The 27,400-nt window shown below is 44.6% G+C and overlaps 1 protein-coding gene across 1 annotated transcript in view; it reads right to left on the bottom strand.

The window, feature by feature from the left end:
• Positions 1 to 10,005: 10,005 nt before the first annotated feature.
• Positions 10,006 to 27,400, bottom strand: part of HABP2 (hyaluronan binding protein 2) — a 291,624-nt gene continuing 274,229 nt past the window's right edge. The window contains exons 13-14 of the mRNA XM_078643840.1: positions 22,712 to 22,854; positions 10,006 to 10,433 (exon numbers count right to left, since the gene is read on the bottom strand). Coding sequence (XP_078499966.1) covers positions 10,272 to 10,433; positions 22,712 to 22,854 — 305 coding nt within the window. The 3' untranslated portion in view covers positions 10,006 to 10,271. The remainder of the gene's footprint in view (positions 10,434 to 22,711; positions 22,855 to 27,400) is intronic.

Here is a 27,400-nt window from a genome sequence, read left to right as displayed (position 1 = left end):
AACTCCACACTTAGAAGAATTTCCAAGTGAAACCAGTCAATGTTAGCCTATGGAAGGAAATTCAAGTTACTGGTAAGTATGGTTAGAATTACTTTTCAGGATCAGGACTGGGCTCAAAGATGCAGCACTGAGGTCTCTCCTGATAACAGGTGAGTAAATCGGATTTAGTTGTTCGTCTGATTTCAGGTGAATATTTTAAAGTTCCAAAACTCCACACTTAGAAGAATTTCCAAGTGAAACCAGTCAATGTTACCCTATGGAAGGAAATTCACTTAGCAGGTAAGTAGTGTTATCGTTACTTTTTCTTACTCAGTGGTGGATCCTGGATCTAGCACTGGTGCATCTCCTGTAAAGAGTTGAAAGAATGCATTTAAGTCATACAGGCGATTTGTTAGGAATATTTGTAGTTTGTGAAAATAGACACTTAGAAACTTTTCTGGTGAAAACCAGACAATGGATTCCTATGGAAGGAAATACAAGTTACTGGTAAGTATGGTCAGAATTACTTTTCAGGGTCAGTGCTGAGCTAAAAGATGCAGCTCTGGGTTCTCTCCTGATAACAGGTGAGTAAATCGGAATTCGTTGTTTGGATGATTTTAGGTGAATATTTAAAATTTCCAAAACTCCACACTTAGAAGAATTTCCAAGTGAAACCAGTCAATGTTAGCCTATGGAAGGAAATTCAAGTTACTGGTAAGTATGGTTAGAATTACTTTTCAGGATCAGTACTGGGCTCAAAGATGCTGCACTGAGGTCTCTCCTGATAACAGGTGAGTAAATCAGAATTCGTAGTACATCCAGTAAGCGCCACAGAGCTGCTTAACAGAAAGATGTAAAAAGGGGCGCGGCCTTCACCACCTCTCTGCAACGCAGCACAGTGGCGCTTCCTGGAAGCACCTGGTGGGCTACTTGACCCCCATGGTCCCTCAGGTTTGTAGTGGAATTTTTTTCCCCAACTTAAAACACGCCACAGGGCGTGTTTGCAGACATGTCTCCACAGGCCCCTCCCCCTTCCTTCACAATTGTGCAAACGCACCCTGTGATGCGTTTTAAATTGAGGAATTAATTCCTCTTCAATCTTGAGGGTCCCTGGGGGCCAACTAGCCCACCTGGTACCTCCAGTATGAGCCAGGGAGCTGCGTTGCAGTGAGATGTTCAGAGGCCACACCCCTTTTTACACCTCTCTGCAACCCAGCTCTGTGGCGTTGCTGGAGGTACCTGGTGATTTACAACAAGGGGTGGTGATGGACAGAGTCTCTGAATTAAGCAGAGTACTCTCACCCAGTCAAGAGATCAGGGCTAGATCCAACACCGTTTTTTAGCTCATTGCACCATCCCAGTTTCAGAACCTGGCTATATGGAGGTACCTGGTGGGCTAGTTGGCCCCTAGGGTACCTCTGGATTGAAGAGGAATTAATTCCCCAACTTAAAACGCGCCACAGGGCGTGTTTGCACACATATCACCTCAGGCCCCGCCCCCTACCCTCACCACTGTGCAAACGCGCCCTGTGGCGTGTTTTAAGTTGGGGGATTAAGTCCCTTTGAATCCTGAGGTCCCCTGGTGGCCAACTAGCCCACCACGTACCTCCAATATACACCAGGTAACTGCGTTGCAGAGAGGTGTTCAGAGGCCACGCCTCTTTTTACAACACTCTGCAACGCAGCTCCGTGGCGCTTAGTGGAGTTACCTGGTGGGCTAGTTGGCCCCCAGGGTACCTCTGGATTGAAGAGAAATTAACTCTCCAACTTAAAACGCGCCACAGGGCGTGTTTGCACACATATCACCGTAGGCCCCGCCCCCTACCTTCACCACTGTGCAAACGTGCCCCATGGTGAGTGTTAAATTGGGGGATTAAGTCCCCTTGAATCCTGAGGTCTTCTGGTGGCCAACTAGCCCACCAGGTACCTCCAGTAAGCGCCACAGAGCTGCTTCGCAGAGAGGTGTAAAAAGGGGCATGGCCTCAGAACACCTCTCTGCAACGCAGCCCCCTGGCGCATACTGGAGGTTCCTGGTGGGCTAGTTGGCCCCCAGGTACCCCCAGTATTCAAGGAGAATTTGTTCGCCCTCTGCAAACGTGCCACGGGGCACGTTTGCACAGTGGTGCAAGGAGGGGGTGTGTCCTCTGGCCCGGTCCTGTTTTTTTTGTGTTTTTTAAAGAAGGGGGGGCAGTGTAGACCCCCTTTTTTCTAATTTATAGGCCCTGGGGATCCCATCCCCCAGTACCTGCCCCCAATTTTTAATAAAAAAAAAATCGGGAAGGGGGCCTCGTGACCCCCCTCCTGAGGCTATAATTTTCCCCGGACACCCCATCCCCCGGGGCATGGCCCTTTTTAAAAAAAATCTTATTTTGGAGGGGGGCTGCCTTGCACCCCTCCTTTGGCCAGTCTAGCCCCGGGGACCCCATCTCCCGGGGCAGTTTCTATTTTTTGGGAGGAGGGCACGTGGCCCCCCTCCGGGGCCACTACTATCCCTGGGGACCCCAGCCGGCATTGCTTTTCCACAAGTGGAGCAGCTAACATGCTGCGCCCCCTGTGGAAAAGCAATCTGCTTTCCTATTTGGAAGAAAGAGCAGGTTTTCTGCTCTCTCTCCCAAATAGGAAAGCATTGTGCAATGACAGGGTGGGAGCCACGAGGCTCCCGCCCTGTCATTGCAAACTTCAGTGTCCCAGGGTTGGGCACCCCGGGACACTGCAGGAGCCGGCCCTGGGAGGTGGCGGTCCCCAGGGCTTAGACAAGGCTCCATGAGGGGGCACATTTTGAAGAAGCCTGGGGGTGGCGGTCCCCGGGGCTGGGGGGGGCCTGAGAGTCCCCCACACTTAATGTTTTGAAGCCCAGGGAAGTGGCGGTCCCTGGGGCTGGGGGGGCCCGAGAGCCCCCCACCCATTTTAAACAAGCCCCGGGGTGGTGGTCCCCGGGGCTGCGGGGGGGCACCGTGAGTCCCCTGCATATATTAAGTTAGAGCCCCGGAGAGGGGCGGTCCCCGGGGGAGTGTGGGGGGGATTGGGACCCCCCACACTATTTTTTCGATGATGCCCCCGGGATTTGGCCCCCTGGGGGCAAATTACCATATTTAGCGTGAGAGACCATGTTTCTATTTTTTTTTATCTGCAGGATCCGCGTATCCTGCACGCATCCTCCTGTTTTGTTAAAAAAAATAATTTGGGGCCTTAGGGGTCCTTGTGGGACCCCCTGAGCAGGCCTGGGGGGTCAGGGTGTTTCTACCCTGCCCCCTTTTTGCGTTTTGCAATTTTTGGGGGGGTTTCTTGTGCCTCCGTTCTACCTCCGAGGTCATATATATATATATATATATATATATATATATTCAGTCGAACATACCAATGTCCACACGATCCTGGGACAGTATGAGGCACAAACTCTGATTGCGTGTTGTAGAAATTATTTAATCAGCCAAGATAGCAGCAAACATAAACACACTCGACGCGTTTCGGGGCTCCTCCCCCTTGGTCACGAGTGACTACTCGTGACCAAGGGGGAGGAGCCCCGAAACGCGTCGAGTGTGTTTATGTTTGCTGCTATCTTGGCTGATTAAATAATTTCTACAACACGCAATCAGAGTTTGTGCCTCATACTGTCCCAGGATCGTGTGGACATTGGTATGTTCGACTGAATTGATGGGCTCGCTGCCCGGCACGGACCACTGTTGTTGCGGAAGGGTCCAAGCGGAGTGTAGCGTTACGCTGCACATTTCTTGGAATATATATATATATATATATATATATATATATATACTTTTAAATGTCATTTTCGCAGGAACTACTGAACAGATTTATACCATTTAAGCACGAGGCACAAGTCTGAACTAAGGACTACCTCTTTGCTAAATTTGGTGTAATTTCGATGAGCAGTTCGGCCTGTAGCTGCGGCTAAAGGTCCTAAAACACGTTTTCCCCATGCAATTTCCCATTGCATGGGGAAAACGTGTTTTGGGATCCCCCTTTTTTCTCTGCCCCCGCTTGACGAATCACCGTGAAACTTTCAGGATAGGAGCGGACCGGAGCTGGCCAAAGGTTTGAAAAATTTCGCGAAGATTCGTCAACCGGCGACAAAGTTATTCTAAATAGAATGTTGCAGATTTCCTATGGATAATAGGTCCTAACTATAACTACGTACTGGCGACCGCAGTAGGTAATAAAGGGCCCGATGTAGGTAATCCCAGATTACCGATTCTTAAATACCGAATCATACCGATTCGGTATTTAAGAACTGGCAATCGGGATGTAGGTAATTTTACCGAATTAATTACCGAATCGGTATGATTCGGTAATAATGAATCAGTATTTACCGATTCTGTTATTGCCATTGACTCCTATGGGCCTTGAGGCCCATAGGAATCAATGCCAATTACTGAATCGGTAAATACCGATTCGGTAAATTTACCGAATTTACAAGGGGGACAGGGTGTCACTTTGACACCCTGTTGCACCCCTCAATTGTGCATGGGTGCACGTGTTGCAGACATACATACCCTTAGGGCATGTATGTCTGCAACATGGCACTGTTTAAAAAGCAAAAGAAATGCTTTTTAAAGGGTTTTCTTAATTTACCACCAATTTCTAGTTGGTGGTAAATTAAGAATTCTAAAACCCCTGTAGCACTGATTACAGTGCTACCTACAGATCAAAATACAGATTCGGTAATTATACCGATTCGATATTTTACCGAATCGGTAAAATTACCGAATCTGTATTTTAACATGCCCCAACATCTCATTTTCCAAATACCGGTCGGTAATGGCCAAAATTACTGAATTTCGGCCGTTACCGACCGGTATTTGCCTACCTACATCTGGCCCAAAAAGATTTCCTGGAATTAAGGTTCGAGGCTCGAACCAAAACGCGTTGGGCATGGCTACTGCCGCTTTCACAAAATAAAAAATGTAATTAATGGACCATAGCCACAGCATAGTCCTATTTTTATGGCTGTGTCCTGGGTTTTCATTCTGTGAATCAGATCACCCCAGTTCAGCAGGGCAAGCAGTGACAGGTGGAAGGTGGATGAGCAACCAACAGCAAATGCAGGCTGCCACAGGGAGAATAAGTAATTTGGCAGTAATCACAAAATGTGGTTCTGGGTTTGAGGCTAGGGAGACGATGTGGCGTCCTCTTGCGAGAGGATGTGGTGTAAGGGTACACAGCTGCTGACTATGGAGCTGGGAAACCGGGTTTGAGTTTTGGCATTGGCCTAACATCCTTGATTTGGGGCAAAACACTTTCATTGAGTTCTCGGGCGGATCGCCACTGCCCGCATGGCGGTGGTGATCTGCCCGAGATCTGTCCCAGCCCACCACGCATTTTCCCCCCACCATATTACTATGGCGTGGGGACCGCGACAGACGGAAAGACCGTCCACCGCTTTTCCGCCCGGTCAACAAGTTGACCGGGCGTAAAGGAGTTTAATATGGTGGCAGTGTCTGTTAGACACCGCCAGCCATATTACTATGGGAGTGGAAACATGCCTGCCGCCACGGAAAGGCATGCGGGAATTGCTTGCGGGGGACCATAGCAGGCCCCTAGGGACTCTGGGGGTGGGGGGTGCACATGGGGGGTACCTATGGTACCCCCTGCAGTTCCATGCACAATATGGCAGGCACCGCGCGGTGCCTGCCATGTTGTGCATGGAAGTGCACGACATACCTTCCTGGCATTGTGGCGGGCGGTGCTGAGTGCACCGCCTGCCACAATGTCAGGAATGCAGGATGTGCCTGCCCGCCCGCCATCCTAACGATCCCCTTACTTTTCCTGTACCTACACAAATGAATATGCATTTGTGTAAAGGAACTGATGGTAAAGTAAAGTGCTCCAAACCTTCGGGTGGTGTTGGCGCCATATGAAACTGCACAAAAAAGTAACTGGTGCTAATGAAAGTGCTCCACTACCTTCGGGTGGGGTTGAAGCGATCTAAAACTGCAAAAAAAAACCTGAAAGAATCGTGGTGTTAGGCTGGTTAACAGTAGTGAGCGTGAGGAAATGCAGCGCACCGGCAACCTAAAAAAAAGGACTACTTTTGCCATGGTCACTGATCCACAGGCAGTCTTTGATGAAATCAAGGCTCAGCCTGGCTCTTTTGAAGAGAATTCAACTTAAGCAAGAATGGTGCATGGAAACACTTTACAGGTGAATATGGAAAAAGTAAGAAAGTGTCCCGATGGGAGAAATTTTAAGAATTAGAATCCCATCCTATCAAATGAGAAGCAACAAGGTGAGGCAAGAACAGTTCAATTATTTTGCACCTGAGAAACTAGGCCATGCAAAAACCTCTGAGGACAGAGGTACTTTAGATGTTCTGACATGCCCTGTGATAACACATACCTGATTTACTTGAGGTCTGAATTTCGAGCAATAAACACCACTGCATAATGACCACATATGATATAAATATGCGCACACACCTAGTACCCACACACATAGATAATAAACAGAGACTACACCTGTGTTAAGTAATAGCAGCCGTGTACACATGCTCCAATCAACATGTCAGCAATACACTAAGAGGACATTAAAAGGCAGAACACCATCACTCACTAGAATGAAACAGACTACAATGGGTATTTAAAGCAGTGATGGGGTTGTGTATGGGGCAAGAACTGAGAGGTGTGAGGGATCAAGCAGAGATAGGAAGGAAGAGGTGGGGTAAATGGAAAGCAGCAACAAAAGGAAAAGCAGTGACTCGGAGGGGTGATTTGTGAACGAGTCATGAGGGCGAGTGGGAGGAGACGGAACCTGTAAAAGCATGAGCACTGTGTCGAGTGCTAAAAAAGGAAGAAAAAAGTAGGCCCTAAAATAGTCATAAAAACGGTAGCAGTGGATGTTTACAAATACTTGGTCTGTGCTTTGGGGAAGGGCTAAACACAAGAAGAGGCATGGGCATGAGCATGCATGCCAGGGTCAAATGGTGACACAGAATATGAGACCGAAAATGGAACAAGCCAATTGGAAGCCTAAAGCTCACAGGTTAAACACAATGGGCCTCATTTATGAAAAGTGACAAATCACTGCGTGAAAACAGCGATGCGTCACTTATCATTGCGCCCTCCTTGCGACACCAATGATGCGTCATATTTACAGTATGACGCATCATTGCGCAAGGAGTTACTGATACGTCAGTATTTCTGACGTATCTGTAAGGAGCAAAACTGACGCATTGCTGGAATGTGTCACAAAAGTGACGCAACTCCAGCAATGCGTCCTTTCACATGGGGCAAGCCCCATGTGAATGTGCCTGCGTCAGTCTTAAACCTGCTGTGAGGCAGGCGTAATATATTGACGCATTTGCATCTTAGAAGTGGCGCAGTGAAATCTTATAGATTTCACTGCGTCACTTCTACGACCCTTTCTTGCGTCAATACGCCCCCCCTTGCATACATTATACCTGGCGCAGGTATAATGAGGTGCAGGGGATTACAAAGTGATGCATCTACCTAGATGTGTCACTTTGTAAATATGGTGCAACAAGGCGCATTTTTTACGCCACTGGTGGCTCAATATGTCTCTTTGAGACAGCGTATGCGCTGTTAGACAAGAACTAAAAATAACGGAAAAAACCCGTGGGCTGAACATATCACTATTTTTGTCATTTTAGCAGTGAGTTCAAACAAAGAGCATCCCATAATCCTCACAAATGCGTATTAATCCTGGGAAGGGGTTTTGGGGGCAGGAGGTAGAAGGGGGGTGAGAATGCAGCAGTGGGGGTCGGTGGTTTGGAAGTTTCAACCTCTCTCACCTCAGAAAAGATTGAAACCAAAGGTTGAAGTGGGCAGGATCTATTGGGAATGAAACTTTAACTAAACAGTTCCCATACTCTCAGTTAAAGAATGACCATTCCTGCACGGTTAATGATTTCCTTGTATTGTCTCAGGTTAAAGGGAAATAAAAATAGTCTTCTGCACTGTGAAGATTAGTTCAACTTGCTTTTATTTTTCGTTTAATGTGTGTGCATTATATTCTATATGTCTTTTTGGCCATACATCAGACTCCGCCCTCCTATTCATAAACCCTACCTCCACTATGCTTAGGATCAGTTTCCATACTTTTTTTAAATACACTTTAAACACTGATTAAACCACTTAGAAGGCCCTGATAAGGAGTCAAAGCACCTGTTTATTTTGGGTTCTGCCAACCCACTCTGTGGTGACGCAAGGATGTAGTCCCTTTGATGGCCACTAGGAGTTTTTCAGAGTCACATTTTCGAAGGTGGGCCTTCACAATCCCTACCTGCCAAGTAGTCTAGCGTATTAGGTTTAAGGGGTGTCAACAGAAGTATAGAAAGAAGCAGCATCCTTCATAGTGTTACTATGAATATCCAAACTACCCCAGGAACTGAGGTGAGACTTCAGTACAATGCATTTATCCACGTCTTCGTTGATCCTTCTCTGGCACACCACCACTCCCCAAGAGCTTCTCCCGCCACTAAATTCACAGTTTCTGTTGTCGATCCTATTTTTGGAACCTCATGCTGAATTTTTAATGTCCTACAAAGAACGTGTTTTCTCTGACATTGTTTTGTCTTGTAGGACACTTCGAGAAACACAATTTTTGTCCACATTTTTGAAACCTCAAATCACAGAATTTGGGAAACGTAGTGACCAGCGGTTTGGACAGGCAGTCATAGCATGGGTTCATCACACCTTTGCAGCTAAGTTCACATTTTAACATATTGAAAAATGCAAACTTGAAAACATCCCTGAAAAAATGTCTCTTTGTTTGAAAAGGCTGCCTTGAGCTAATGAGCGGACGAGCTCTAGTTGATCCACCTGCACTCCATAGTGGGACAGAGACCTGAGAAGACTTTGTGCACCATTTCCAGGGCCCCCAAAATGACTTGTTACTCTCTACTAAAAGAAGGAATTTTACCCTGAAACACATGTCAAGTGATACACAGCACTGGCTGCACCAACAAGGAAGAAAACTTAAAACTCTCACTGAAGTAAATGTTATCATGCACTGCATTTAGCAGAATGCATTGGGGCGAACTGCTGGGATGGGAGGCAGTGTGCTCCATCCATCTTTTGCTTTATGGGAACTTGGGCATCTGAGCGGTTTCTGTTTTGACTCTGATCGTAGAACTTTAGTTGAATCAGATACATTTTCCAGCTTGTGCAGATATTTCATCCAATTATTTTCTTGCCTGTAGTGTTGGAAGTGAAAACTAATTTGCAAATCACAATGTATGCCTCATAAATCTTTGGTTATACACAGATTGGAAGATCCATGCTTTGTGCACTACTACTGCTTACCAGTGGAGCCGACCAATTATTGCTTGTTTTGAATGAGAAGGACACTGCTAATCAGATACAGGGAGCTCCCATGGGTTCTTTCATTTTTTAATTGTACAGGGTGATGGGTGCCTTCTAAAGGTTGCTCCCCATAGGGCGCAGGGAGTCTCCTCGAGGATACCCAGTGATTACCACTGCAATGTTCATGATTCTGTTTTACTGCCATACAAGGCTCTCAATCTTTCACAGAAGCTTGAATAATCCCCACAAATCAAACAGATAAGCTGGGGAATATTGAATTCAGGAGCACAAGGTGGTGAGACAAAACAGGACAGGGTCCTGATGCCCCCACCCAGTTCTCTCATATACTCCTCCTCCCCTAATTTGGCTAAGTTCTGCAAAACATTCCCTACGGTCTCATACTGACGCTCTCCCCTTCTGACAGGAATCTCAATATTCTTTAGAGTTCCAGCATTTGACATAAGCCATAATGCAACTACTGCCCTCTTGATTTGATTGGGGCAAGCTGAATTACAGCAGCAGCCTCCTAACTGGACTCCTGCAACACCTCCACTCCTCCTGGATAAAATTATCAGCTTTGCTTTTATCTACCTCAGACACAGATGCAGTTTTTGCTAACACATGGATAGGATATCACAGGTATTACAGGTCAAATTCACAAACAGCAGTGTCTTGTACTAGATTTCACTTTTTGGGTCATCTCCAAAGACATATTCTTGTACTAGCCCAATAAGACTGTACCATTTCACACTCAGTTTTCAAACCATTTTTATTGTGTCTTTGTCATTACGCCAGCATGCCCGCTGTTTCTATACAATCTATTATTGAATATTATTTATTGAATTTTATACAGTATTTTACAGGTTACTTAAGAATTCCATTTGTTAGTTTGAAAACAGATATCTGACAACAGATAAAACTTTCTATACAATCTATTAACAAAACCAGAACACAGTTATTTTTGTACTTTATTCAAACAGAAAGTGGTCAACAGCATTGAGGAATCATTCTTTGGTGCTAGAGGATTTTCATCTTATCTTTAATCCAAGGTAGGAACCGGTAGACGTGTGCATAGACGCCAGGTTTATCTTCGAGCCCGCAGCCATCTCCCCAGCTGACCACTCCAGCGAGCTGAAAGGGACCGCCACTCTCACACGTTAGCGGTCCTCCTGAGTCGCCCTGCAAGGGAAGCACAGTGACAGGATATATTTGTTTTTACTTTGCCTTGCTCCTTTACTTCCATGTCATTAGACTACTACATTATCAACAAGTCAAGGCCTGTCGTAGGCTCAAGACCCAGAGATTGTTTTTTTCTCTGTGTTTTTTTTTATTTCTATCTTTGAGGGTGTTTTGTACATGGTGAAGTCTTTGAGTCCCCAGAGAGACCCATGAGTAGAGGTAATAGTGAGTACCATACTCCTTTTTTTTTTTTTTAAATTGAGTTTTTTTCCCTTTTTTATAACAGGTACAGGGCACAAAAAAAAAATAGAAACAACACTATCATATAGAATACATATACATATATAAAATCATTCATTACATAGTTACATCAATCTACATGCTGTTGCATTCTTAAATCAGAACCAACTTACTGGAGAACATAATCATCTAACTATAGTTTAATATTCCAAAAAAGGAAAAAGAAAAAACTGAAAAGAACGAAAAATAAACGAATAGAGAGGAGAATTAAAGCAGAGAAATAGAAGAGCAGCTCATCACAATGTCTATCAACGAATATTTCCTTCTTTCCACCGAGTAATCGGTTCCCAGATTTGAATACCCAATTTCCTTCCCTTTTTCCCCTTCCCAGCGTATATGGCGGATTCTAGCTTGTAAATTGACAGTAACTAAGCTAACCATTGATAATGCGTTGGAGGGAGGGGGTCCAGCCATGCCGTGGCTATACATAATCTCAAGATTGCCATCGCTACAAAAATAAAGCTTCCACTCCATGTCTGCCCCTCCACCTCAACTCCTAGTAATATTATTGATGGAGTTAATACAATTCCAATCCCTAATGCATTATTTAGAAAATTCTGAATATCCTTCTTAGTTGTTTCCAAGTGGGGGCATGTTGCAAAAATTTGTAATAAATCAGCCTCTAAACTGCCACATCTAAAACAGCTAGTACCCGACACAGCTCCCCATTGGGCAATTTTCACAGGTGTATAATATAGATGGTACAAAACTTTGTAGTGTTGGGATTGTAATGAGGCTGAGCACAATCATTTCTGCCCCATATCTAATGAGTGGTAGAAATGATCTCGATCTATATCATAGCCAGTTGCCCATTTATCCGCCCATTTTTCCAAGTCATCTTTCTTTAAATTTGATAATTCTAAATAGAACCTCTTAATCGTGCAATCTATACCTGCTTGTATAACCTCCAGTATTGAATTCTTTACAAATCCCACAGGGCCACCCTTTTTTTTTATTAATGAAGCTTCTTACTTGGAGATATTTGAAGAATTGTCTCGTATCTAAGCCGTAGCGTGTCTGCAATTCTGAGAATTGCATCATGCCTTGTGGACCTATAATATCACCCAACTTCCGAATTTCTTGCCTGCCCCACTCATTGAAGACTGTGTCAGAGAAAACCTCGCTAGGAAGAGTGGAATTGCCTTCTAACCTTGTATAAACGTTATATTTCCCAATTCCGAACCGCTTAGTAAATGATTTCCATATTTTATATGCTGCTAAAATAGTCTTAAATCTTGTCCTTTTATAGTAACTTGCGTCTGTGAATTTCAACAGTAGGTTTTCTGCCTCCATTCCCATTACTAATCCATAGATGGCTAATGTACCAAATTCATCCTGGGCTTCTACATCTGCTCCTCCCAATAAACCCACCATATATTGAAGTGCTGCTGCCCAATAATATAACTTTATATCTGGAAGCGCCCAGCCTCCCCGCTCTCGTGTTAATGTCATAAATCTGTACGCTCTCCTTGTTTTCCCCTTTGCCCAGATGAACCGGTTAATCATGTGCTCACAGGTCTTGAACCACTTGTTCTCAAAAAATAGTGGAATGGCCCTGAATATGTATAAAAATGTTGGCAATACCATCATTTTTACAATGTTTGTTCGCCCAACAATTGAGAGATGTAGTTTATCTAATCTACCTAATTGCTTCCCTACTTTAACGATTATTGGGACTCTATTTTTTTCCACTAAGGTATCAAGCTCAGCCGGGATATTTACTCCGAGATACACCCCTGTTGGAACCACCCGGACATCATCACATTGTGTATAAGCATTTTTAATTATCTGTGTCTTAGAGGTGTTTAAAGCGTATCCCGAGATTTGGCCAAATCTCCGTGCCTCAATCTCTATCTGCCCAATAGCCTCCGTGGGGTTTGGTGTAATCACTGCCACACCATCAGCATATGCAAGAATCTTGCATTGTCCCAAATGTGTGTGTAAGGGGGTAATCCCCTCGCAGAGCTCTATCCTACGAATTAAGGGGTCCATATACATTGCAAATAAAAGCGGGGAGCATGGGCATCCCTGCCTCGTGCCCCGCTTAATCCTGAATTGTCGAGTAGAACCTGCGTTTACTCTTATAGAAGCTACTGGATCCGTGTATAATGTCTGTAATGCTCTGATATACCCCCTTTTAACCCCTGCCCTTATTAAAACATGCCACATATAGTCCCAGGAGACCCGATCAAAAGCCTTTTCGGCGTCCAGTAACATAACCGCCATCGGGTCTCCTGTGACCTCCGTGGCATCAAATAAGGTGATAACCTTACGCGTATGATGCGTGGTGCCCCTTCCAGGAATAAACCCGTGTTGGTTATTGCTTACAAGGTTTCCTATTGTTGTAGCGAATCTAGTAGCCAATGCCTTAGAGTAGATTTTGGTGTCAGTATTCATTAACGTAATCGGTCTGTAAGACCCCGGCTCAGTGGCAGGTTTCCCCTTTTTTTAAATTAACACAATATCTGCTCCTCCCCATGAACCTGGAATAGATTCCCCTGCCTGTGCTGTCTGTATTGTCTTAACTAGATCATTTCCAAGTACTTCCCAAAACGTTTTATAAAATTCAATAGGGATTTGCAATTGCTGTTTTAATCTCCTCTATTTCCAATGGTTCTTCTAACCATTCTGCCTCCACCTCTGTAAGCCTTTCAACTGGTATTCCCTGTAAATATCCAGCTATTTCCGTAGGATCAGTAATCTGCTGGTCATCGTATAATGACTCATAGAAATTCCTAAATACTTCTCGAATTTCCTGCGAATCATTGTGTAATCCACCAGTTATATCTCTAATTTCCCTTATCATTCCTGATGCTGCAATTTGTCTAGTACGTATGGCTAGTACCCTACCTACTTTCTCACTAAATTCATGACATCTTTCTCTTTTGACCGTAAACTTCTTAGCTGCCTTATTTGCAATGTATTCTTCTGCATCACTTTTTGCTTTCAACACCTTGATGAGCGCTTGGTCCACTGATCTCCCTATTGATAAAGATTGATGTAACTCCTCCTCAGCGTCTACCACTGCCTTGACTAATTCATTATAACTGATCTGCTCTTGTTTACGCATAAATGTGCTAAAGCTGAGGGTCTCTCCACGGGCACCTCCCTTGAATGCGTCCCATACTGTCCCGACAGCCGCACTTCCTCTATTGATCTCAAAAAAATCTTTCATCCACTTTGACTTATGATGTATATACTTGTCATCCTGTAGGAGCCCTCTTTCAAATGTCCACACCCTATTGGTTCTAGTTCCTGCTGTCGCTTTTAATGTTAATATGAGGGGGGTTGTGGTCGCTGAAAATTCGAGGAAGTCTATCTATCTTTAAGCTGGAGAGTAATGGATTTGGTATAAAAAAAATAGTCTAACCTTACACAGATTCGGTGTGGAGCCGAGTAGTAAGTATATCCTTTTTTATCTGATCTAATTTCCCCCCACACATCTGACAAAGCATTATTCATTAATAAATTAGCTAGTGCTTGATGTACTCTTTTTTTCCTACCTTGATACCTACCAAAAGAACCTACCCCTAGCCCATCTGCTCCATTAATATTGAAGTCTCCAGCCATAATAATGCGAGGAGCCCATACAGCAAGTTCCGTATCCAGAAATTCTAGGATCTCTGGGTCGTCCTCTGTTGATCCATATACAACCCCCAGGGTTGTCCACTCTTCCTCAATCAAACATTCGGCCATTGCCCATCTCCCCCACTGATCTTCCAATTTCTTCCTAACTACAAGATTCCTATTCTTTGACATTATCGCTACTCCTCTAGTTTTAGTTCCTTGCCTAGAGTATACTAATATATGAAAACCCATCTGCTCCAGCAGGAACACTTGTGAGGACATGATATGAGTTTCTTGTAGGAATATAAAGTCTACATTCATTTGTTTTAGTGCAAGTGAAACCCTCTGTCTCTTCTGATAATCATTTAAACCACAGGCATTCCAGGTTACAAATCTAATATCCATACTTTTTTATTGTTTTTCACTATTAATATATCTTTAAAGATATGTATAACCCATTTTGGTTCTGTATCCTCGAGATCTATTTGTTTGCCACACTCCTCTGCATATTCTTTTTGTGATTGCATTATATTGTGCCCTGTACACCACCCCTCCCCAGACACCCCTCCCCTGAGAACCCACCCCCCATACTGGCAAATAGGTCCAACGGACCTATGTCTGACAGCCGAGGCCCCTGGGTTGTCTCGCCTCCTCCCTCTCCCACCTCGTAACATATCCCATCTCAACTCTTTCCCCTCCCCCTGGCCCCACAACCTTAGTGTAAATCGTGACAGAAGAGAAAAATATTGTATTCTAATGTACTCTGCATTTTTTACATATTTTGCTTATCTTTTCGTATCTTACACCCAGTATTAAATGTATTTTCGATACTTAGTATTAATGTTCATGTATAGCTTCACTGATTCTTCCGGAGACCCTCCCTTACCGCAACCATCTGCTTACTCTGTTCCCTATTCTGCTCCCTGTTCTCTCTAAGAGAGGTAAGGTATTCTTGAGCCATAATTTCGGAGTGAAAGACTCTAACATGCCCATTAAGAATTACTTTGAGGCGAGCTGGGAACATTAAGTAAACCTCACAACCTGCATTCTGAAAAGGAGTTATCAGCTGCCTCATACGCCATCTCCTTTCCACAGTGGCGTGGCAGAAATCAGGGCGGGCGGAGAAAGAAATGTTCTTATATGTACGCTTGGATTGTGGTTTCGCCTTACTTATTATCTCCTCCCTTAACAAGAAGTTACCTACGTATACCAGAATTGCACGTGATTTAGTGGAGATATTGCCCTTTCTCTGAGTCATTGGGAACCTATGGGCTCGCTGTATCTCATTGTCCCAGCTCCATCGGTCTATTTCCGGAAATGCCCCTTTCAGTAGATCTACCACAAATGCCCGCACATCTTCCCCCTCCTTCCCTTCCTCCACCCCGAGAATTCGTATATTATTACGTCTCTGTCTGTTTTCAAAATCTTCTAGTTTCCAGAGCACGTCTGAGGATGTCTTGTCTTGTTCCAGTCTAGTTTCCTGAAGCTTCACCACGTCATCTTCGAGCTTCCCTGTCCTTTCCTCCACCTCTGAAACTCTGTTAACCACCTCTACATACATTTTATTCATCTTTTGTAGTGTAGTCTGTATTTTTTTGTTGGCATGCTTTGCTCTCCGGCTTTCAGCCCTAGCTTAACCCTGGATTTGTTTTAGAGTTGTATATAGTAGATCAAAGTTAGAATTTGAATTACCACCTCTCCCCCCTGACTCTGAATTAAAATGTTGTTGACCAGTAGCTCCATCTTGATATAGTTGTGAGGTGGCCGCATAGTCCCAATCCAGTTTCTTAGCAACTGATAATCGGGGAGAGCTTCGGGGTTTTTTAGCACTACTGCGTACTCTAGTCTTAGTTTTATTTTTATCTATCCTCCTTGTACGCCTTCTACGTACAGTCTCTTGGTCTGTTTCAGTGACTTCTTGGGCCGAATCCTCATTATGGCTCTCTGGGGAGAGTGAAGTATTATCAGAATTGGTTGCAGAGCCTTCACTAGAAATCGAGTCTATATCTGAGCCCTCCTCCCTCTCTCCCTCCTCGTCATCATAATATTCATCATTGCCAGTAAAAAAACATTCATCACTAGGTGAGGCCGTAACTTGTATAGGGATATTCACTCCTTGAAAATTGCTCGTTGAGTTCACTGTGGCATTCTCATTTTCTAGTTGCGTATTGTCATAATTGCTTATGTTGATTTTAACCGTTTCTGTGTTTGATTGTGCCATGGACCCTGTTGGGACTGATACATCCACCTCCTCACCCCCAAGTAAGTATCATACTCCAATGATATCATAATCTGGTGTTGCAGACATTGGGATTGGTGAAAATCAAAGATTTTATTCCATCAGCGTCACAGGTGATCTAGGGAAAAAGTGGCAGTCAATTATATTCAGTCTGAAAACAATGGGACAAACTGTTGGCTGGGATCAAGCATGGCACAGCATCTCAAAAGTGTGGGCGTATTGGAGCCGGACACCCCAGAACAAAGCAAAACCAGACTGTAGCGAAGCTGGTCCTCACCTACTTAGCAACGCCAGTAAGAACGACTGTGACAGGGAGTGGGGAGGGGTGGGGGGGGTTCTGAGGTAGGATAGCAGTATTGAAAAGTGTGCCTGAGTGGAGCTGATAAGGTGGCTGGGGGAAATATTAGGGACAAGAGGGGAGATTTTAGGGGAATAAGGAGTGATGACAAAACCCGAAGTCAGATAATATCAGGCCGCTTAGCAGCTTGACAGACGAGCCAAGGCCACTGTCACTCACCGCTTTCGGCTCACAGCTTTAATGGTGTTTCTCCCAGACTGGTGTCTCTTGGCTGCAGCTGGTGAAGGAAGGAGGGAAATATGAGCACAGCCCAGGTCGAAGGAAGCAGTACTAGACCTCTTCGAATGCTCTGAGCTCTGGTAGCAGGTGAGTCGGAACCTGATGGGCCGCCCTGAGAGGGGAGTCTGAGGGCTGACTGCAGAGGATAGAGATCCGAAAGACGACCAGGAGGCAAAAGCCTTCAGCAACAGATATGCCAAAATCCCACCTCCTATTCTCATAGGCTGACAGTATCAAGGGTCAACCAGTCAGAGGAGGTGGGATCCTGGAAGGATGTTCCGAACTATATAACAGATCCGGACGAGCTGAGTACTCGACTGAAGCCTTGGAAAAACGGCTGCTTTAGACAGTGCCTAATTGCCATCATCTCTGCCTCACCGACGCACCCTGTGCATGTAGGATTTGGGCGATATTGAAGTTTTCCACCTCACATGCCTGCAAGTGTTTGTACACAGCTGTGCTGCACTGCTACTTCCAGACTGGTCATTAGTGCCTCAGATGAGTCTTTCAATCTCTTTTTCCTTCCTCCAAGACTGGTGGGCTCCGCCCCCTATGCCCTCATGCAGGAGCCACCCCTGAGAAAGAGTAGGAAAAATCAGCAGTGTGAGAGAAAGCATGGGCAATCACTTCTGCTACTCCTAGGTTTGGGTGAAAAGCTGTCACTGGAGGGTGGCTGTAGTAAGGACGTAGTGGGGTTACTTCCAGCTCCTCAAATAAGGGATACATTTGCAGGGGAAAATATTTTGCACAACATGCAGTGTACTATTGCTTGATGGTGCTATTCAAGTCCATCAACATTAGCTGGACTGAGCTGTCGCGGAACATCGGTTGATCATCAGTGTGCAGCTGAAAGTGCAGTGCTCTAGTGCAATATTACACACACCTTTACACTGCGAACGATTCTGTTGTCGAAAATGTCCTGTCAATGAGCTCTGAATTTAATTGTTTTGATATAATGAAAACTACACCAGGCCAGTGATACTAAAAAGATGCAAAAAGCAATAAGAACATGCCAGCAGAGTGAAAAGATGTTTTAACTTGAGTGAAGTGAATACGCCTGCCAATACAGGTGCAAAACAGTAACTGCAACAACAGGACGATGCAGGCACTGTTTACTTTGCACCTGGATGGAGTCTTCTGAGCCCGCTGTCAGATTTCGCATTAAAGCAATGGGTGTAGAAAGGGGTCACACACATACCCCAAAATGTGCAGAGAAACCTCCATTCTGGCATCGAATGCAAGAAGCATAAAAATGCTGGTAGGAGTACACAACAAAAATATAAGGAGAGCACAGGCGAAAAAACGTAGGTGCTGCGGTGGTCCAACCCGTAAACGACATAAGTGTGAATGCAAACTTACGGAAAATGATTGCGTCTTGATACAAATGCCATAGAATATTTTGCCGTTAAAGTGATTGTGCATCATATTCTTAATAGATCTATTCTGAACATTTGGATTGATCTAGGAGAAAACTCAGCACTGATTCAAACAAGCTTCACTGGATCAATCCAAGCCAAACAGGTTGACATCGACCTGTGGTTTAGGTCTGGCTAGACGTTGGCTTTAGCTGTTGCCAGAGCTCATATCACACGAAAACAAGGGGAAAAATAAGCATATACAAAGAGTGCCTTTGGCTCCATCCTTTTGTTGATTAACCTCCATAATGCAGCGTCACATTTGATTGGTCAGTGATGTTGAGTAGTGGTCAGTAGTTTTACAAATGAATGCATAGAGTCTCATTTATGAGGTTTTGCTATAGGGCAGCAGCACAGGCCTTCTTGCAGCTCTGCCCTATGGCAAAATAAATGGGCAGGAATGTGCCATATCTATCAAATACGGTGCATTCCTGTCCTTTTCCCCTGCACCAGTGCACAGTGGGCTGCTGTGTGCCAGTGCAGGCACCTTTCCACCATGGTGCAAGGGTGCCTGCGTTGTGAGATGATCTTTTTCCTCTTTCTATGTATGCTGATTTCTCGTAAATCTGGGGCAGTGTCAAAAAGCCATGAATGTTGCTGGGAATGCCTCAAAGGACACACACTGGACCAAGCTTGGTCCATCAACCTCATTATATCCAATATTTCCATCTCTTCATGTGCATGGTCTGACCACCATTTATTTAAGTTCACCCTCTCTGAAATCATTCTACCTAAACCTACCATCCTTCAAAGACCATGACTAGAAATTGGAATCAAATAAATACAACTTCCCTCTGCAGTACTTAAGCATCCAACCTACCCTCCATGATGGAGAACCTAGACAAATACGGGGAAAAAATTTCACAATGGCAAAGAAGGATCAGCAATATTTACTCCCCCTCTCAAAAAATCAGACCCCCTCGCCAGCATGACGCCTCAACATGGTTCTCCAAAGTATTAAAAACAGCCAAATTAAAAATGCTACAGGCAGAACAGAGATGGCGAAGTTCTTATTCGCCAGAAAACAAATCTTCATACAATGTATGAAAGAATATAAAAAAGCTATCATTCAAGCCACAATTACCTTTTTCTCAAACAAAGTATCAGAATCCAACAATAAAACAAAAGACATTTTTAAATTAGTGGGAGAATTATCTGCCCCAGACCGAGTAATACCACCAGTCATTCCAACACAGAAATTATGTGATGATCTAAATCACTTCTTGATAGACAAAATAAAGAAAATACAGGCTATTATCCCCCGAGCAAATCAGACATAAAACCCTCCTCAAGAAATAGGAACCACACTTCCATTTCCATATCTCCCTGCATCAGTAAAGATCAACTAGCTGAACTAATAATAAAAATAAAATGTGGTTCCCCCAAAGACATAAGTGCACCCAAATACAAAAAAATCATCCATTCATCCTTCCCGGAAGTGATTCTATCCCTTTTAAATTCTTCTGTCATGAAAGGATATGTTCCCCAATCGTTTAAAGAAGCTGTGATAATCCTGCTACAAAAACATATGGAGAGGACCCACAGATGCTAAAGAATTACAGACCTATCTCCCTCCTTCCATACCCAACTAACATTTTATAAGCACATGTAGCAAAACACCTCTGTTCCTTTATTGAAGAGACAAACTACCTAGACCCCCCAACAGGCAGGGTTTCGCCCTTCCCACTCTACTGAGTCAGTCATTCTTTCAGTGGTAGACGATATGAGGCATGGGGCCGATGATGGCAGTACTCAAGCGCTGGTCCTGCTGGATCTATCCGCTGCATTTGACACTGTGGATCATGGTATTCTGCTGGACCGAATCGCCAATGCTGACCTAAAAGGCGCGGCCTGTCAAGGGATGAAATCCTTCCTGAAAGACCGAACCAAGTCAGTCCACCTCGCTCCATACTGCTCATCTCTAGCCCACGTGAACTGCAGAGTACCACAAGGTTACTCTCTATCCCTTCATCTTTTTAATCTATATATTTGTCTCTTGATAAACACCCTCCTGCAGAAAAAGGTGAAAATATATAATTATACTGACGACAGGCAACTGATTTTCACCATCGATGAGACACGTGAATCGAGATAGTTCTTTCAAAACACTATGATCTACATCAGAGACTGGATGAATGACAATCAGTTAAAGCTCAACCCGGATATAATGGTGATAGTCGTAACCAATAATAAAGTAAACCACTGGAACCCCGCCTAATGGCCAACAGATTTGGCTCCACCCTCTCGTCCCTAGGACTTCTGTAAAAAGCTTAGCTGTCCAGATTGATAATAACCTATTCATGAAATCGCAGGTAGCTACAGTGACGTCCTCCTGGTTCCTCCAACGTAGGAACATTAGGAAAATCAGAAGATTTTTTTTCAATGGAGGCTAGTATCCAAATTGTCATTGTATTAATCCTGTGCAGAATTGACTACAGAAACACCTTATATTTGGGGCTTCCAATTTTTTTTAATTATAGGCTCCAACTGGTGCAAAACCAAGCAGCTAGAATTATTTGCCTGTAGCCACGACACTGCCACATCAAACAGCTAATGAAGAAACTTCACTGGCTTCCAGTGACTCAACGTACCATGTTCAAAATGCTGCATTATACACAAAGCACGCCATAACAAATGTCCCAAGTTCATAATCACCAAGATCCAAAAATATTTTCCGAAACGTAGCCTTAGGTCTTCGCAAATGAATCTTCTCACGATCCCGGGGTTCAAACGGAAAAGACTAGGAGGGCTCCGCTTCTCAGTTCAAGGTCCTCGGGTCTTGAAGTCATTGCCTACTGCAATTCGACTGATAGACAAGTACATGAGTTTTAGGAGAATGCTGAAAACCTGGCTCTTCTCTCAGGCATATAGTAGCTTATCAGTCGAACAGATGATGGCGCCTATATTAGCGCCAAGAAACCTTCTGGTGAACGTGCTCTGTATAAATAACCCATAACATAACATAACATTGCACGCCCCTTTAGCGATTAAAACTGCGTTTAAGGGATTGATATTTATAAGGCAGCATTAAGCCAAAAAAAAGTGGCTTAGTGCTGCCTCGTAAATATGGAACAGGCTCCTGTGCCAGGGAAAGTCACAAAAAGTGACGTTCCGGCGGCACAAGGGGCCTCATAAATGAGGCCCAAAGTTTCTCAGTTCTGTTCGGAGCGGGAGAAGACCATGCAAGATAGACTGTTACTGGTCAGCCTTTGGTTTGGACTTTTTGGTCAGTCCACTTTGCTTATTGCTTTTGTTGTATTTGTTGCAGTGTTACCCAGTTTTTCAAACAGGCTAATGGACAGCCTGTAAAAAAGTGAATTGACCTGTGCACATTGGATGAGCGCTGGAGAGGGACAGAGCAAATGCTAAAATGCTGATAATTGAAGCCGTCTGGCTTTATTTGGGATACTCACTGTAACTAAGAAATTTGGATTAATTATTGGAAAAGAAATTGACTTTACTACTTACATGATATTAATTGGATTGGATGAAAATATGGACGAGATTTGTAGAGGTATTTGCTATATTTCAAAATGTGTTGCATGGACACGCATTGCTAGCAATGGTTTGTGGCACCTTTGTCTAGTGGAAGTAATCATTAGCAGTTTACCACAATACTAGATTTGGATTTTAGAACATCTATCTGCTTACTTGCAGATATATCTATGTATTCAGTTGCTTAGCCATTCATCAACTCGTACAGTCGATCACACGTTAGTCACTCACAAAATCATAAATCACCAACTCATTCACATAGTCGGGTTGCTCACACCTCCACTTAGTCACTCAATCGCCCCAACTTGCTTAACCACCAACTCATCCATGTAGCACTCACTTGAGCAGTCATCCACATGATCACCAAGGGGCGGATTTACAAGCCCCTTGCGCCACTTTTGCGTCATTTTCCCATGTTAAAAGTGACGCAAAAGTGGCGCAAGGGGCTTGTAAATCTGCCCCCAACTCAGCCATTTAGGCAGGCACTTATTCACTTGTCCATTTTATAAGTAAATCATTCAGCCTGCCACCCACATCTGAGTCACACCTGCGTATGAGACAGTAGGACACGGTTTATGCTGCCCATAGACACAATGATGGAAGGACCAATTCTATTTTTTACCGATTTGTTTTACCGATCTGTTGCCTCTCATGGTTTTGCTACTGGAAATAAATCTTCACAAACCTGGCATGCGTCGACGCCTCCTTCCAGGATCCCAGCACAGAGCATGGAAGGACCAATGTGCTTCCCATAGGACTGGGGCTGCGAGCACCGCTCCTCCGAGATGATCTGCACAGTGGCGTCCATCAGCTGGGCAGGGTCAGTCTCTGTGGAAATGAAATCAGAATGGAGAGATTAATCACAAGCGTCTCGAACTTCAGCTGCAGATTATTGGCTTTGAAATACACACGCACCAGTCACCGGCGCCAATTGGCAAGCTGCAGTCTCTGCTAAAGAAATATAGGGACAACTCATAATTAAACAAAAAGCATAAGTGCAGGTGCCCAACGTCTTTCTCATAAGCCTTGACGAATGGTGATCACCAAGATTCCCTAAACGGTGATTCCACCTCTAGCCTCGTCCTTCATGTCCTGTCTGTCTCTTTAGCACGATCTTACAGGTTCTTTTTCATCTCTGAGGCCCAAATGCATCATTGTGACATTTTGCACTTCCTAATTTGCGAAAAATAAGGAATCGCAAATTAAGAAGTGCAAAATGCTATGCATCATTATTTTCGGTATTCATTTGTGATTCGGTAAAAATCACAATTTTTACCGATCCCAAATGAATACCGAATTCTTAAGTTAATTTTCGCAATTCCCATTGATTCCTATGGGCCAAAAGGCCCATAGGAGTCAATGGGAAGGCATTAGCAAATTGCGAGTGGCACTTAGAAAATTTCATGGGTGCAGGGGGGGGTCCAAAGGACCCCCCATGCACCCCTGAAATTTATTTTTCGCATCATGTTTCACACACACATGTCCTAAGGACATGTGTGTGTGAAACATGAATGTTGAAAAAAAAACATTTTCAGCATTTGAAACACTTTTTCCAAATTTACCGAGTGGTTCAACCACTCGGTAAATTTGGAACCCTAATTGCGAATTTACACTTTGAAAAGTAAAGATGCATTGCTTTTAAGAAATCGCACATCTGCGACTTCTTAAAAGCACCCGCAATTTTAGAACTCGCAAAAATGTTACGAATTCTAAAATTGCTTCATGCATCCCAAAAAGCACTTTTGCATTCGCAAACGGACGATTTTAAGGAAGCGCACCGTTTGCGACTACAAAAATGCTTGATGCATGTGGGCATTATAGTTCTTCCACTGTCGCTGTTTTCTCCTCTGTCTCTTTCTCCTCCTATTTCTGCCGTTTTTTTTCTCATTTGACAAGAAAAACGTCCCGTCCTAAAAAATGAATGCTGGTGCAACCCCCTGCACAAATTAAGCACTGTAGGAAGGGCTGTGCTAGTTTTCTTATCCGATACGTTTCGGCTTTGACAGGAAAAACGTTCTGAAGAGCAGAGAGTCAATCTGATAAAAAATAATACGTATTTTAACAGTTCAACAACATTGTCCAGAAAAAGAATGCATTTTGACATGAGAAACTCGAAAATACATTTCTGAAGCCAACCCTGCGGGAGGTGAAAGAAGAGACAGGGAAAAGCAGTAAAATCAAAACATATAAGTTTTGAGGTTTGGCACAGCAAATGGGGCTGGCTTTTTTAATAAGTGAAAGTGCTTCCTCTTTGATTTGGCGTGCCCTTGTGTGTGACTGGGTGAGTGGGGCTCACGAGAATAAGTTAATGAATAGATTAATTAAATTAATGTGGGAGCACATGGATGTGTGAGTGAGTGTATGGATGGAGGGATAAATGAGTGGATGGATGGCTGGATAAATTGGTGAGCGAATGATTAGATAAAGGGGCAAAAGCTGCATGTAGGAGGCAAGGGCAGGATGTTGAGGCAAAGTTATTCATAAAGCAGTGTTTGGGGACGGTGCATGGAGCAGTAGGGTTGGAACTGTTTTGAGAGCAGTGTGTTTGTTTAGAACCAGAGTGTATGATGCAGAAGCACTGTGTATGGGCCAGGGTCGTGCACACTTATGTAACTAAACTATAGAGGGATTATGAAAAAACAGCTTTTTTTAAGATGGCATATCAGCGGCCCTTCAAACTCAGCACGCTATAACCTACGCACTCTGCCCCACTCCCGCAGTGAATTACACATAACATTTCTTACTTCCCTTCCCGCCAAGAAAGCCACTACACCTTTCTTCGTGGTGGTCATTTGTTGGCCGCAGTTTATTAAGGGTTACAAGGAAACAGGTATTACTTGCATTTGCATGTTATGCCATATACATTTCCTTGCCAATGTCTCTTAGCCCTTTTAGGGCGGTTTTTCTGTAGGTTGGATTTCCTTGCGCTTCCTCAGCGCGGGAAGGGGATATTCGTTGTCCCAGAGTTAGGCTGCCTTGCTACCTTTCGGACCTTGTTGTGCCCTGCCATCCGGCGGGGGCTGGGCTGCGAGCGCCGTCTCTGCATATTCCCCCTTCCCTTCGTCGCATGTCACCCAGCCGTGAGGCATCCCAGAGCCGCTGCCCTTAGGCCATCTCACCCAGCCGTGCGGCATCTGAAGGTGAGTGTACCTATTCTGGCGCACCGCTCTCCGGTGTGCCTCCTTACCAACCGTTCTCCGCGTAGCCCTTCGCGAAGCTCTTTCCCTATTTCAGCCCTGCTACAATGCTGATCCCTTGGTGTGGGTGGGTGGGACAAGATTCCTTCGCGCCGTGCTGCTCCCCCCGCTCCAGTGCATAGGAGTATCACTGGGGGGAGCGCGCTTATATGCCCCTCCACCAAGTATGTCTCCACCTGGGGAACCCCCCCATTGGGGGGTTTGAATATCGCTTGCCCCCCCATTGGCCGGCGCGCGGCGGGGGAAGCCAGGAAACAGAGAGGGGGGGGGGAGCCCGGCCCTTCCGGGGTCCCCCTGCTTGCTCGGGAGACCCCGTTTTCCCGCACTTTGCTTTCGTTCCCGGGCCGTCTTCCCCCTTTGTTCCCCTTTCAGGGGCTCGCCGTATGGTTATGGCGACGGCTCCCTAGCCCCTACGGGGGTCCGCCTCTGCAATAATGCCCCTCTCCCATTCCCTGCACCCTGCTTCCTTGCTATAATTAGATGGACGTCTGATAATGTAGTACTCTATCAGTGGTGCTGGGGTTACCAGGTCTGTGGTATATGAATACAAGCAAGAAACAGACACAGGGGGCTTCCGCCCATGCCAGGGCACATAACCACAGCACACTATGAGGAAAAGCCCTTCAGGATCACACACCCTTTATTCCCCACTTTCTGCCACATTTAGTGCTGGTTTACTGACTCTGAACACTGAGGCATTGACATCCAGCACCCAGTAAATGTGCTCTGACACTTAAAGTATATGTGCATTTGACTAATATCTAATTGGCAAATTTAACTTACCTACAAGTCCCTACTGTATGGTTTTGTGTGATCCGAGGGTCTGAAAGTGAAATGCCCAAACTGGACTGAAGTACTGATTGTGCAATTAGGCCTGGCCCAGCAGTCCAGCATGGCCATTTTAAAATGTCAATTTGACAGGGCAAATTACACCTTTTGCCAGGCCTAAATCTTCCTTGTTAATACTGGTAACTCACCATAATGTAGACCCTAAGTGCCCACAGGGAAGGGTGCATGGTATTTAAACATTTAGACATGTCTTCTTACGTTTTACATGTGGGAAGTGAAAAATCCCCAAAGTCGTTTTTCACTGTGGTAAAGATGGCTTTCCCATAGAAAAGCACTGGGTCACATTGGAACACCTTATAATGTATAACTTCGGTTTGTGGATAGCTAGACCCAGTTCAAGGAGTCAAATTTATAGGACTTTTTAAATCAAAGTTGATGGTAAATTTGGATTTTGAATTACTATTTTGAAAAATCCACTTTTAAAAGTTGTCATTTTCCTGCTGTAAGCCTCTAGTTGCCCTTTCTCAGATAATCCCCACTGTCACATGGCAGCCAGCTGGGAGTTGTGAACTGCTCCCAGGAAAGAAAGCAAAAGGACATTGGCTGGTGGGAGCCGTGAGCTCCCCTTGACAGGATGGCCTGGGTTGATGTGGCCACCAACTGTAACAAGCATTTACAATGCAACGGTTTCGCCTTTGCAAAAGTTAGAGCTATTGGCATTGTAAATGACAACATTTTTATTTATGTGTTGGTTTTGAAAACAGATAAATAAATGGCATTGTCATTTAAAATGGCAATAGCTTAATCTCTCGCAAATGCCACACACACACCCACAGAGAGCCCCTCCACACAGAGCCCCACCCACACACACACACACACAGAGCCTCCCCACACACACACAGAGCCCCCACACATACTCACACAGAGCCCCCCCCACACACCTACACAGAGCCCCCCCACACACCCACACAGAGCCCCCCCACACACCCACACAGAGCCCCCACACACCCACACAGAGCCCCCCACACACTGCGAGCCACCATATTATAGTAGCAATTCATTACATACTGAGCGCGTGCATTTTATGATAATGCTTACCCTAACATAATGCTTTCCCTGGTTTAAGGGTGGTATTCCTGGTATATTGTTGGTAGCCATGGCATGACAATACCAAGGAACAAATATAAATACTTTATCTAATAACATTAAAGCTCAAGCAGTCGCAGAGAAAAGAGGAATCAATGCAAGCGAATATACAAAAAACTACGTATTAGTTAAGATGAATAACGAAACCACTCCAAAACACAGTCCAGGTACATGTTGTCAATGGCAAGGCAAAACCTAATTCGTTTCTAAAGGCTCGGGTGTATAAGACCAAACATCGAGGA

The sequence above is a fragment of the Lissotriton helveticus genome, chromosome 5_1 (genome assembly GCF_964261635.1).
Source record: "Lissotriton helveticus chromosome 5_1, aLisHel1.1, whole genome shotgun sequence".
Lineage (NCBI taxonomy): Eukaryota > Metazoa > Chordata > Amphibia > Caudata > Salamandridae > Lissotriton > Lissotriton helveticus.
Note: the sequence above shows the minus strand (reverse complement) of the source record. Positions and strands in the feature narration are given on the sequence as shown.